Below are 15,034 nucleotides of genomic sequence, written 5' to 3'. Positions count from 1 at the left end.
ACAATTTATATAGGCCTAAATCTTATAAATTAATATTCAGTTTTTACTACAATAAGGTACAGTGGTGTGGTACTTATTTAAAATCACCATAACCATTGTATTTCCACTAATCATTTCTACTAATCATAAGTAAAAGCTCATTACTGACATTGTGTGAAATATACCGGAATTATACCTATTTCCGTGAGTAACATTATGTCAAACACAAGATTTATTAATCGTAGGAAAATAATCCCTTGAAGTGTACTCTTGTTACTAATATTTTACTGCACAAACCTACAAATCTAATTGATACAAGCATTGTTTATACAGCTAATTGGTCTTTCTGTTGTCTCGCTTTGACATGTGATTTTGACTTCGGGTGTATTGATGCATGCATTCGCTGTCTACTCTGGCACTTCCAGCCATAGAACTTTGCGTTATGTAAACCAGTGGGAAGACATTCTATGAGTCAGAGGTGTTATTAGGACGAAATTGGATAGTTTTATATATGGCAACACTGAATGTCAATACACAGCCACTGTAGCTTGAATTTTTTTTTTATGCTTAGAAAATAACGATTTCCCGGGAGAAACGTTTTTCCCACAGGAGACTTGATCAAATACTGGGAGTCTCCCGCGGAATCCGTGAGGGTTGACAGGTCTGAGTAAAATATGACTTATTTGTTTCAAATATATTTTGTTTCCTTGGAAAACTAATTTAGGCAATATCAACACTGAGGTAATTATCCTATGTGATCTTTAATTTAATTTAAGATAATTCATTTCATTCTTAACTTATTTTTGTACTTGTATCCAATTAAAGTTGGAAGTTATGATTTTGTTTTGTTTAACTGGAGCACATGTATTACTAATTAGCATCGGTTATTGGATGTCAAACATTTGTTAATTCTAACACAGTTTTTCAGAGTAAACCCACTATGTTTCTATAATAGCAATGATTTTTTAAATGCAGTTTTTCACACAGAACGGCACATACCACAGTCTTTGAACATGGGCAGAACTTTGCGTGTCCATTACAACAAGGGGGAAATGCAAATAGGCTGAAAGGTTAAGTTAAGTATTCATCATAAGAGAATACAATTCACATGACTGGAGACAAAATACCCTTAACATTCTTAAGAAAATTCTCTTCTTAGTGGCTGTAGCAAGAGTCAAAGTAAGTATTCTTTCGGGTCAGAATGCAAACAGGCAAGAGGTCAGGTTAATGTATGAAATTGAACTGATACTCACAATGTTTTAGGATGCATGTATCCCATGATCTCCTCTGACTCGACGGCCTTCAGGAAGATACTCTGTATGTTGATGGTTTTTCCACGCTCTCGTTCAGCCACGGCGAACGTCTTGATACACTCACTCTTACCACAGCCCGGTGGTCCGACCACTAGGATCTGAAAACAGGCACAAAGGAATGTTTTATTTAACGACGCACTCAATACATTTTCTCCAACCAGTGTACCACGACTGGTACATCAAAGGCTGTGGTATGTGCTATCCTGTATATGGGATGGTGCATATAAAAGATCCCTTGCTGCTAATCGAAAAGAGCTGCCCATGAAGTGGCGACAGCGGGTTTCCTCCCTCAATATCTGTGTGATCCTTAACCATATGTTTGACACCATATAACCGTAAATAAAATGTGTTGAGTGCATCATTAAATAAAACATTTCCTTCTTCAGTACATTTTAATTACAGTTATATGGTGTCGGACATACGGTTAAGGACCACACAGATGATGAGAGAGGATACCTACTGCCAACACGCAGTGCACTACTCTTTCTGAAAACAGGAAGCAACAAGAAAGTATAAAAGTTACGACAATGATGGTAATATTATGTTTATAGTATACTAGTCTTATATTGTTTGAAGTAGGTGCTGCTTAGAATTTTGCAATCCTAAACCATGTAATTTTATTAATTTTGAAAGGATTTTTCTTGATAATTTAATTTAATTTTTTTTAAAGACCCAAATATACAATTTATAAAACCTAACTATGGGCAAGCACCACCATACATGTAAATGTTATACAATTACAATTTATTATCAATTCAAATGACCATTCATTATTCAATAAAAACATCAACTTATTATTCAATAAAAACATCAATTTATTATTCAATTTAAACAGCAATATTATATATTATTCAATTCAAAACCAAAGTCTTTTTGCATAGCAATTATGTTATCATGTAAAAAAAAATTTCAGACAGAACTACATAAATATTTACAACACAAAATAAATTTTGAAAGAAAGCCTACCGTTTGATGTGCAGAATTCAACTGAGCCAGCTGAACGACTCTGGCTTGGAAAGCTGTACCAGGCAGCAGTCCAAGGTCTCCAGTTGCAACGGCAATGGCATCAACGATGTTTTCCAAGACGTCCTTGTCGTTCACATTGCCCATGGGACTGTAGCACTCTGTACCAGCACGTGCGATCGTCACAAACGGAGTGTTCAGTTTAAGAGAATCTGCGAAAATCAAAATTACATTTTTGTAATATCATTTCCAATTAGGGAGGGATTTTAAAGTATTAGTAAAATAAAAATAAAATTCTAAATATGTTGTTTGATATGAAAACATAATGGATATTTTGCAAAACCAATCAATGTATGTTTAACTGCAATAGTTAATAACTGGCAAAATATGTCATAGCAACAAAGAAATTAAAAACAATAAAAATTATTACAATGCATCATGATCAATATCAAATGGACTATGTACAAAATGCCAGTCTAGTTATCATATGTGCCACCCACCACCCCTGATGCTCACAAAGTAAGAAATATTTAAATAATATCCACAAGTTTTACATTTAATGTATTTAATTATTATATTATTATTATTATTCAGAAGAAATTACCCATGTTTTAACAGATTCATATACAAATTTATTTTTATATTTAATAATAATTAGTTAGATCAATACTGGCTTATTCATATTAAAAAAAGAACAAAATAATCAGAACATAATTTCTTTACAAAAAAAGTACAAAAATTTAATATAAAAACCCCCAAAAATAAATTAAAATATAAAAAAACAAACAAAAAAAACAATGAAATATAAATAAATAGGAAATACAAAAGAATAAAAAATAAATATATAAATATACATAAGAGCTGATATAAAATTGATCACATGGGGGAATTCGAAGACATCATAATGAATATTTCAACTTTGTTGAGTCTCATGCAATTTTTTCCCTATGAATACTTTGTTTAAATAATGCTTTATTTTGTGGGTGGAGGGTATACAAAAATACTGCCTGCCACCCATTCCATGTGATCAATACTGGAACAACTCTAACATAAACATGAATGTATATAATGTAATACAAATAACCATGCAAATATTTATATAAAATATAAAACATATACATGCAAATAAACATGTCAAACAACAGTGAGGATACACAGAAAGTAAACATGCAAATACAAAGTATATATCATATGGAAACATGCAATTATGAAAATAAAGTACAGTGTAAGGGATAATCCATTTTTTCCTCTTTTTGTTTTTTTTACACCATTTATCACTGTGAATATACACTACACATTTTTACAAATTGTCATTTAAACAATGCATTAATTAACATAAAATTACCACTGTCACAATTTGTTTTACTTTTTACCTTTTTGTTTGCATAATTACAATGATGAGATAAAATATGACCCATCACACTGAACCAGTTCTCAAGCAGGAGACCCCTCTAACAGGACAGGGGAAAAATTGCTGTTTAGCAAGATTATGTTGTGTCCTGATATTTAAAAAGGGACTGTGAAAAACATCCCGTTTTGGTGGAATTCATGTTTACAGAGGGTCTGGTTTAGAGGGGTTTCACTGCATATTGTACATTTAAGTTCTTTGGACAGTAAAAAAACCTGTTTTTAATATATATTTTACAATATTCTCTTTTCCTATTTGAAATTTAATATACCTTTTTACCAACAGTGCATATTTTCATATTTTTTAAAAATCACTTCATAATCTTCATAATCTGTAATTATTATTTTAAATACACACATAAAACTAATGAATATAAACAGACACTCAATAAAATATTTGTGATTTGTTACTTACCCAACGAGGTATGAAGCAATCAACCAAGTGATGTTAGCAAGAATAGATATAACAGAAAGGAAACTGTTAGGATTTATATAGTTACGACAATTCATAGAGGATACTCCCCGAGTGTCTTGTGATATCATAATTTATCAGCACAAGATGATAAAAGTATGAAATCCGAGACTTGCCGAGGATTTTTATACTTTTATCAACAAGTGCTGATAAATTATGATATCACAAGACACGAGGGGGGTATTCTTTTTATCATCCATTATCATTCTTTTCATTTGCGATAATTGTAAATAATGTCAGTAATTAATGTGGGTTGAATATAACTATATTTGGCAGTAGTAGACTTGTTAACTAGCAGAACAACAGTGGCGTGACGACACTAATGATAGGTTTAGCACTGAAACATACACAGTGATGTAACAAAATAATGTCTTGTGATTAAAATTTGACCAATCAAGATTATAAGAAGCAATATCTCCTAGGAGAATATTGCAGGAGATATCGCAAATTATAGTGTCAGTGATATCTCCTACGAAAGTCTTTAATAGGTGATAAAAACAATTAGCAGATTTATGTATGTACATGTAGATGTATATGTAGCAGGGTCAAAGAGTAGTTTTTAAATATTTCACAAATGCACCTGGGGTTGGGGGTGAAATTATAAAATAGATATTTTCAATAAATGTTAACATTTGAGATGGAGGGGGTTATTTTTAATATTAAAGACTTCACAACTAAATATTAGTTAAATACTGAAGCACTTCATTAAAGATTGAGTCTAAAACAGTGGGGTTAGTGGTTAGTTGTTTAATATTCTAAACAATACTTTTTTTTTATTATTTAAATTTTGTCAATAAAAAAGACTAAGTTATTGGAAACAACTTATGATGACAGTAAATTCAAGACCATAATGCCTTGAAAACAGTTAATGACAAAAGTACCAATCCAGGGCAGGATGTAGCCCATGCAATGGTAAAGTGCTCACCTAATGCGAGGTTGGTCTAGGATCAATCCCCATCGGTGACCCCATTGGGCTTTTTTTCATTCCAGCTAGTGCACCACCTACCGGACTATCAAATACCATGGTATGTGCTGCCCTGTCTGTGGGATGATGCATATAAGAAAAATCCCTTAATACTAATGGCAAAAATGTAGCATCTTTCCACTCTAAGACTATATAACATCAGAATTACCAAATGTTAAACATTCAGTGGCTGATAATTAATAAATCAATGGGTTCTAGTGGTGTTGCTAAACAAAACAAACTTTTAAGTCAGTGGGATTAGTGGTTAGTTGTTTAATACTCTAAAAAAGAATTTTTTATTATTATTATTTAAATTTTGTCAATAAAAAAGACCAAGTTAGTTGGACAGTAAATTCTGGACCATAATGCCTTGAAGACGGTTAATGATAAAAATGCACCAATCCACACCTTTCAGAGACTTCTGTGACTGGGTGCTCCTTGACGTCTTCTGATCCGTCAGTATGGAGCGCATGGAATCCACCGGTGGGCCCACACGGTCGCTGTCTCCACCAAATATCATGGGAAGGGCAAGGTCAGGCCAGAGGTCAGAAACAAATGTGGAGAAGACACTGGCGTCCCTGTTCTGCATTCTGGGAAGGAAAGTGTCTCGCAGGGCAGTGACAAGAGCCTCGTCTTCAAAACCTTGTTGTTTGTCTGTCTTCAACATAAGGTCGATAGGTGTGGAGCCTGCAATTAAGGAAAAAAGTTAATTAGTGTATAAGTACAAGACAGGGGCCTTTTTCACTAGGCTATCTTAGTGCTAAGATCACCTTAAGTGCATGGCAATCTTAGTGATAAGATCGCCTTACTGGGGCGTAGCCAGAGAAAAATACGCTGAGGCAAACCCAGACCTGTAAAATAAATATCAGTGTCATGGGAAAAATAAAATAAATCTGGGGAAATTCCAGACAAGGCAAGCACCTCGACTGCCTCATGCTATCTATGCCAGTGCCTTAAGGGAATGGCAATCTTAGTGCTAAGATCGCCTCAAGTGCATAACTACCTTAAGCACTTAAGGTGATCTTAGTGGTAAGATTGTTTCATGGAATGGGGCTCTAACTATTAAAGGGATCTGGAAAAAGATGACACTGTGGAACAAAACGGTCTTCACAAAACACTGTCGGACTAGTTTTGAACATAAACATAAATCCATGACTGAAAAATAATTTTTACAATTTCAAACAGTACAAATAATATAGTTTTAAGTATACAAAAATAACTGCTAAATGTGAATTAATGTTGAAGTTGACAAATATATTTCATTATTAAACTGCCCAAAAGCTAATTGGAAAATCACCTGCTGTTTGTAGATCTATTATCATTTAGGTTGTTTTGCACAGTGAAACTTAGCTAAAGATTTTTTGACAACACTCTCCAAATTGCTCTTTGCTTTTGGGGTTCAGCATAAACTTTGCTATTGTGTATGAAGCTAAAGATTAATTTCTTAATACCTTTCTCACTTTCCTCCATCTCATGTTTTTCTTTCCCTTCGTCTTCTGATGTCTCGGCCACTAGAAATGAATATATATTAATCATGGGTAGTCAAAAGATTCAAAATCAAAACACAAAAATGCTGTTGGAAATTAATATTTTGTGAGCTGAACAGAAAACAATTTGAAGTCATATGCTAAAGAATAACAAAGAATGATGTGTGATGCCAAGAAATTGATGTGGATGGTTTTCTCAAAATAACAACAAGAAAGAAAGAAAGACATGTTTTATTTAACGACACACTCAACATATTTTATTTACGGTTATATGGCATCAGACATATAAAGATATTGAGAGAAGAAAACCGCTGTCACCACTTCATGGGCAACTCTTTTCAATTAGCAGCTAGGGATCTTTTATATGCACCATCCCATAGACAGGATAGCACATACCATGGCCTTTGATATACCAGTCATGGTGCACTGGCTGGAGCGAGAAATAGCCCAATGGGCCCACCGACGGGGATCAATCCTGGACCAACCGCGCATCAAGCGAGCGCTTTACCACTGGGCTACATCCCGCCCCAAATAACAACAAGAATTTCACACAATTAAACAAGAATTTCACACAATTAAACGTCTCATTTACCATAAACTGATTTGGAGAATAAAGAAATAACATTCATGATTAACATAGTGCTTTAAAATACAAAAATTAATATTACAACTGAAAATTAATTTCGTGTTTCTTTTGGTGTTCAGCGTATTTTGCAGAGAAAACTGTGGGTTATGAGAAGAAATTTGAAATTTTTTAATATTTGTGGTTGAGTACTGAAACTGGTCCTAGGATTAGGGTAGCACAACGGACTAAAATGATGGGTCCCATTCATAATGCATACAGCTGAAACCATATCATAACTTTTAAATGGAGAACATGGAAAATTTCCGACAGTGGAAATCTCAGAAACACTACAGATGATTAAAAATTCGTAATTCTGGATAAATCTGGAAAAAAAAATTATCTCTGTATTTTATAGATCAATTTAGTAGGAGAACTGTCCATTTTATTAATGTCTTTATAACACAATGTCATACCTGACAGTCTCTCCTCCATGTCAGCAATCGACTTCTCGAGATAGGCGCCGGCCTCCGAGACAACTCCCTTCAGAGATTTGATACTCCAGCCGTAGAAACTAGCGCTCCGATCGCTGCCTGCGATGTGGGGAAAAACATCCAGTCAACAAAACACTCAAAATCTAAAGCTACAATGTTGGGAAATATTTTAAATACTGAAATATACAGTGACACCCAACCCCCACCCCTTAACCAGACCAAGAAAAACATCTGGTACAAATATTTAAAACGGGATAGTGAAATACATCTGATTTTGAGGGAATTCTTGCTTACAAAATGTCCGGTTTTGAGGGGTTTTGCTGCTGAATAGACTGTCCAGTCTTGTTTACATGTGCAATTAATTTATAGAAATGGTATTTCAAAATAATAAAGTATTTCTAAATGGCACTGCTTGCTGATGCAAACTGATAATAGTGCAAACATATGACAGATGTGGGAATTGGTGAACTGTAAAAAAGAGGAAATCTAGATGGGTCCGGGAGTGGTGAACTGTAAAAAAGAGGAAATCTAGATGGGTCCGGGAGTGGTGAACTGTAAAAAAGAGAAAATCTAGAGGGGTCCGGGGCCAAGGACGATTAAAATACGAGGAAACACAATGTTCCATGAGAGGAAACTGCGGATCTGAGAAGAACACACACACACACACACACACACACACACACACACACACACACACACACACACACACACACACACACACACACACACACACACACACACACACCCGATATGAGGCTGTGACAAATATTTGAGTTTTGTTAAAATTAGTAATTGACTTGTTTAAAAAAAATTAAAAACTCAGCATTTTAATGGTAAATTAATTTTTAATATCACAACAAATGTGTTGAAAGCTAATATTATTTAAACATTCATTATTTTGGTTACAATTTCTACAAACAAACAAAATATATATTTGAGAAATAAAAAAACACTAACCAAGAGTGACATTTTCTGAGATGTAGGTATTGGTACCAAACACTTTGCTGCACATGTTGTATAACTGAACAGTTTTCTCAGCCAGTTCAGCACCTTTGGAAAACCCTGAAATTAAAAGTTAAACTCAGTAAACAGTATTAGATTATCTCACAATTAACAGGTAAATTTACAATGGTTTTGTTTATACTAAATAATGACAACAATCATTATAACAGTTATAACATACTTGTATAAAATAAATTAAAAAATTTATAGGATATTAAACAAGCTTCCATTTCGTATCATGTCTATGTTCTGAGTGAAATATAATTTTCAATTGTCACGAGCTTTAGGGAATGACAATACAAATTATTTCACGAGGGACAGAAACATGATTCGAAATGGTAGCGAGTTTAATATCCTAGTTATTACACATTAATTTATATCAGTCAACTCGTTTGGCTGACGTTCCTGTAACTTACAGTGTACGGTTGTAGTGCACCAATTGATGATGTCATCGCATGACATCAAAAGTGTTACGTCCCACTTGGCATTCTAGGGCATTATAGTGGGACGTATTACTTTGATATGTACCATGATATTTTTAACCATATGGGTAATAAATAAAGTTATGTACTGATAGTCATTAAATTACAATACAAACATGCAGTCCTTTTTGCTACTGATGTCTAGACTGGTCAAAAATCAATGAGAACCACAGTTATGATCTTCAGTAATTAATATGGGTGCAAGAACCAGTCTGGCTACTCTCTTAAACTTTAAGCTTGTCAATATCATTAATTGACAAAATGACAGAATTTTCTTGATTTAAACTGATTTAGTTTTTTAACCATAGTAATTTAACATCCAATTTGTTTTTAAAAAAATCAACCAATTATACTCTAAAATAGGTAAAACAAGTACGTAATAAAAAAATTGAAGAAAATTTTAGGGAAAAAAATCCCAAAAATCCCAACCTTGACTAAAAAGCATAACTTCCAGAGCCAAACGCAGATCAGGTCTTTCCATAGAGATCACTCTGAACCTCCTCAATATATTGCTGGGCAGTGTCGCGACACTCGACATATACAGCATCAGCCTGTCAGGATTCCGTGCCGTGACGGGCACACATGACGACAGCAGACCGAAGAAGGCTCCGGTTGGACTGAGCTGGACGTCGTCGGCCTGGAGATGGACAGACGACTTCTTCTCGCGTAGAGCGTCCATCACAGCGGACATGAGTTGAGCGAAGACGCTGAGTGCGGCGGGCTCAATCTTGTTGATGTTGTTAAAGCAGACCCAGCAGCCAGTGGAGGCGAGGCCCTTGAAGATGTTGTGCAGCTGGTTGTAGTCCATGTATGACGTGCAGCTGAAGATGTAGAGAGCCTGGCCGATACACCGTGACAGCTCGCACACCGTCTCAAACTTTCCACTCTCCTGGAAACAAGATCACAACAGTTTATATGCTGTTAACAATTTTAATCAATGGATTTATTTAATCCAGAAACACAGCGACAGCTCACACACCGTCTCAAACTTTCCACTCTCCTGGAAACAAGATCATGGCAGTTTATATACTGTTAACAATTTTAATCAATGGATTTATTTGATTCTAAAACACCGTGACAGCTCACACACCGTCTCAAACTTTCCACTCTCCTGAGAACAAGATAGCAGTCTATATACATCTGTATCATTGTATAATAATTATAAATTTTCTGCTACTATATGATTTACTCAGTTCTGAAACACCGAGACAGCTCACACACAGTCTCAAACTTCCCACAATCCTGCAAACAACTTAGCATTTTGTATATACTGTAAAAATCTTTTATCATTGGATTATTACAAACTTTTTGCTATTATACAATTTACTCAATTCAGTAAGAAAAAGAAAAAGAAAAGACATTTGCAGGTATCAAAGAGACAAAAATGCCTGCAAATTTAAAAACTCCATATTGTTATCTCCTAAGTGATATATGATGTGTGCATGTGTGTGTGTGTGTGTGTGTGTGTGTGTGTGTGTGTGTGTGTGTGTGTGTGTGTGTGTGTGTGCACATAGGCCAAGTCATTAAATTCATAAAATAATGTACATTTTGTGTATATGCCACTAGTATCGTTAAAATACAGATTTAATTATGACCTTTGACCTTATATAACCAATTCTGACACATTACGACATACTTACAGATGGACCACAGCACAGTGCCCCCTGGTGACACTTGATGGCCTGTGTGAGGATGACAAACACTTTCTCTGTGATGGGCGTGATGACCTCTCTACCACTGGATCCCAAATACTCAAACCCATACTCCAGTTCAGCATCAAAACACTAAACAAAGATAAGGTAAGTATAGTGGTGGTCCAATTAATTGGTTGGTAAAATCCAAATTTCAACTAATCGATTACAATTTCTGGTAATCGATTATAAATGAACATACACATACCTTATGCTACGAAAATTGCCAAAGTGACCCGAATGGTATCTATAAAAATGGTAACTACAAATTTCAACTCTGTATTATTTGTGGATTGATCTGCAAAATGTAATGTTTGTACGCCATTACAATTTTGCATAAATACATAATATACAATATACCCTACAATAAAAATAGTTAAATAAATTTTGTGTTAATTTGTCTTAAATTTATTTGACAAAGGATAAAGTTGAGTCGTGTAATTGAGTGTTCTACTTTCAACTTACGAGATCCATACATGTATAGTACTTTTATTCTTATCTTTTGTATCCATTACATACCTGTGAGTAACACAATAAGCAAACAAACAAATATTTTTAACCTTGAGTCAAAACAAATGTTTAAAATGTTGACAACTGATTATAACCAATGATTGATTGGTTGGTTGGTTCAACTAACCAATCAATCGAACATGAACATCCAACCAATTCTAAATTCCCACTACTAAAAGTAAGCGAGGCTTTTACATTGTATCTCCAAGAAAAAACTGTCAGACACATACACACACATACACACACACACACACACACACACACACACACACACACACACACACACACACACAGACACACACACACACACACGTACACACACACACACACACAGACACACATACAGACACACACACACACACACACACACAGACACACACACAGACACACACACACACACACACACACACACGTACACACACACACACAGACACACACACACACACACACACACACACACACACGTACACAGACTGGTATACACATTTAATATATCATCCACCTTTCTTCGTAATTCTAATATAACCTTATAAATAAAATATAAATTATGAAATACTCCTCCCAACAGAAACCAAATTTGTTAAACAGATACCTTAGATGACAAATATTGTAACAAGATACACGTATAGAAAACATTTATTTACTAAATAAATAAAACATGGGCTGTAATTCAGTAACACATTGCGATTCGCTACGCAAGTTTCAGAGATCACTATACAGAACTTTATAACATTAAACAGTAGGCCTAACTGCTAATCAATTTTCAATTGACCAGAAACATCACTAATCAAGATTTTGAAAACCAAATATTCCCTGCTTAACCTAATGGATATCAATCTTGTTTCTTTACCATTTAAGTATGGTTGATGACAGACATTGTAACAGATATACAGATGCACAGATATATTATTGGAATACACCTGCGAAGTCACAGTATTGTCTCAACGCTCCATTATTTTTCAGTAATGGAGTCATGAAACCCTACTTACATGTAATTAACCCACCAAAATCATTGGTGTTAAAATCCAATCAAACATATATTCACATAAAATTATTATTTAGTGGTGTATTTTAGTAGGGGAATATCCTCGTAACTCTCCATTCCTGAAAAATAATGGGACTTGGCCCTAGCGGGCCTCGTCTCCATTTTTTTTTTCAGGAATGGAGAGTTACTCAGACATTCCGCTATACGTATTTCATTTTAATTTTAAAAAGAAGACCTTAGACAATATACTTACTTTAACAGACACAGATCTTGTTTCCTTGTTAAACAGGTACTGCAGCTGACAGCGCCAGTCAAAACTGGTGATGGGCAACTGCATTTCTGAAATCTCAATAAGTCTCTGCACAAGGTCACGTGAGTGGGCCAACAGAGCCAGGAGACAGGTCAGTTTCTTCACCTGGCTCGGAAACAAAATCAACTTCGTTTCAGCGGGGGCACTTTCTTTACGGATTTCAATTATTGCCTCCGCCACAGACATTTTCCGCTTGAATGGTTGCATAATGTTCATGGTGTCGAGTGGCTGCATTGTGTTTCTTTCAACAAAGGCTGTGAACAAAATAACAGGATATATATATAGAATATTAAACAAGCTTGTCTGTCATATCATTTTTATGAAACGAGTGGACAGTTTTGGTATCTGACGAGTGAAAGCGAGTCAGATACCAACACTGTTCACGAGTTTCATAAAAATGGTATGACAGGCAAGCTAGTTTAGTATATTATTTATTACAAACCAACTGCAAACAAGCCGTAACACAGAAGTAAGCAGATGTCAAGACCTACTACACGTTATTTTTCTACAAATTGGGTCAGCAAGTGATCTATGTCACACGTAAATGTAAACGACATCACAGTGAGCAACGAGATGTCATGAATGTAGTTCAGATTTTGGCGCAAAGCTTGCATTAAGTGTTAGCTAATGAGGTTTTGAATTCACAATAATGACTGAATTGTTGATCAGACCAGCAAAGATTGAGCTGAGTGAATGGGATTGACTAGATGTGACGCTGACATTTTATACATAGGGCTGTTAAGAAACAGTAGCAGGTCGACATCGTTTTGGCTTCGTGCACAATAGGCCCAAATATAACGGTCTATCTTATTGCAATTTTAATTGATGGCATCACTTTTAAATTACGCTATTTTGTACAAACATGTTTAGATACGTTAATAATCTCTGAACAAAACATTTTCAACAGCAATTTTGCACTCAACGTTTTCTAGCATTCGGGAAAAAGTACACGTCATGCACACAGTTCATTTTATTGCAGTGAGATGCAAAATGACGTCATTCGAATAACGACGTCATTCAAATAAATAAAAAATACCCCACCAGTTTGCGTGTGCCAATATTACACTAGTTAGATTAATTGGAGTGACATGAGTAATATTTTACACTGGTGTGTAATAAAAACATTTATCTACATGTTCTAAGAGAGGATTTTGAAATAAATTTCTGAATTTATTTATATTTTTAAAATGTTTATGCAAATGTACTGGAAATTTGTTTGTACAACCTCATAAACCATATATCTAGATATATCTAAGGGTGGTGGTGGAGAAAGGGAGTGGGTTTTTTCCCAAATGCAATTGTATTAGTGTCCTCGTTCCAGCCAGTGCACCACGACTGGTATATCAAAGGCCATGGTATGTGCTATCCTGTCTGTGGAATGGTACATATAAAAGATCCCTTGCTACTAATGGAAAAATGTAGGTTTCCTTTCTAAGACTATATGTCAAAATTACTAAATCTTTGACATCCAACAGCCGATGATTAATTAATCAATGTGCTTTAGTGTTGTCATTAAACAAAACAAACGTTTTTTCTTTTTTGTATTAGTGTCTGTCTATTCAATTTATATCTCATGTATTTACCTGGAATAATAGTGTGATCATTTACTTGAACAATACAACGAATGATTGCAGGTTAAAAGCCATTGTTTAAATCAACCCCACTACATCAACACTAAAGATGTTTCATTAATTTATCCCATCTGAGAACTGATCTGCCAAGACGTTTTTCATTCATTTCTATACCTTTCTATAGTTCGTCCCACGGTGAACGCCTTTCTTCATATTATGGAATTTACTAGCAGTTATTTATTTCTGAGCTGATGGATTTATAAATTATTTTTGTTATTTCCAAAACACTTTTACTTTTCGTCTAAACAAACTAAAAATATACTGTCAAAACAGAAACGCATAGGTGACAGGGAAAGAAGAAAAGCGTTTGATTTTACAAAATATCATTTTTTGTACAATATTGCTGAATGACCATGTGTGTTAATGTTCCTGGAAAGGGACAGCATGCCCAAATGCACCCTAAAACAAATTTAACGCACGTTTGGCGAATGCACATGAAACTCAGGAAAAAAGATTGGGGTAGTGATGGGTATTTAAAGCTGCAATGCTCGCAATGATGCCTCATTTCCATTTCGACGTGGATGAGTTACAAGATGCCAAGACTAAACCTGCCGAATCGAAACATTGCAATAGGCCGCCTCCATTTAGGTGAATCACCAGTCAGCAGTCGCAAGCCACATGTACGTCCATCAGAGCACCATTTCACGTCTCTGGGACAGGTACCAGTAGTTTCAATCAACTGAAGACCGGCCAAGAAGTGGAAGACCTCGCATAACAACTGCAGCACAAGATCGCTACATCTGGGTTCTGCACTTGCGTCACTGAACTGCCACAGCAACGAA

At 35.0% G+C, this 15,034-nt stretch overlaps 1 protein-coding gene across 1 annotated transcript in view; it reads right to left on the bottom strand.

The window, feature by feature from the left end:
• Window positions 1-15,034, bottom strand: part of LOC121386037 (dynein beta chain, flagellar outer arm-like) — a 152,912-nt gene that overhangs the window by 76,763 nt on the left and 61,115 nt on the right. Inside the window, 9 exon segments of the mRNA XM_041516835.1 lie at window positions 1,233-1,390; window positions 2,259-2,467; window positions 5,507-5,785; window positions 6,550-6,609; window positions 7,624-7,740; window positions 8,599-8,703; window positions 9,555-10,014; window positions 10,766-10,909; window positions 12,565-12,875. Coding sequence (XP_041372769.1) covers window positions 1,233-1,390; window positions 2,259-2,467; window positions 5,507-5,785; window positions 6,550-6,609; window positions 7,624-7,740; window positions 8,599-8,703; window positions 9,555-10,014; window positions 10,766-10,909; window positions 12,565-12,875 — 1,843 coding nt within the window.

Source organism: Gigantopelta aegis, chromosome 12, assembly GCF_016097555.1.
Source record: "Gigantopelta aegis isolate Gae_Host chromosome 12, Gae_host_genome, whole genome shotgun sequence".
Lineage (NCBI taxonomy): Eukaryota > Metazoa > Mollusca > Gastropoda > Neomphalida > Peltospiridae > Gigantopelta > Gigantopelta aegis.
The sequence above is the reverse complement of the archived record's forward strand: the minus strand, read 5'-3'. Positions and strand labels throughout refer to the sequence as shown.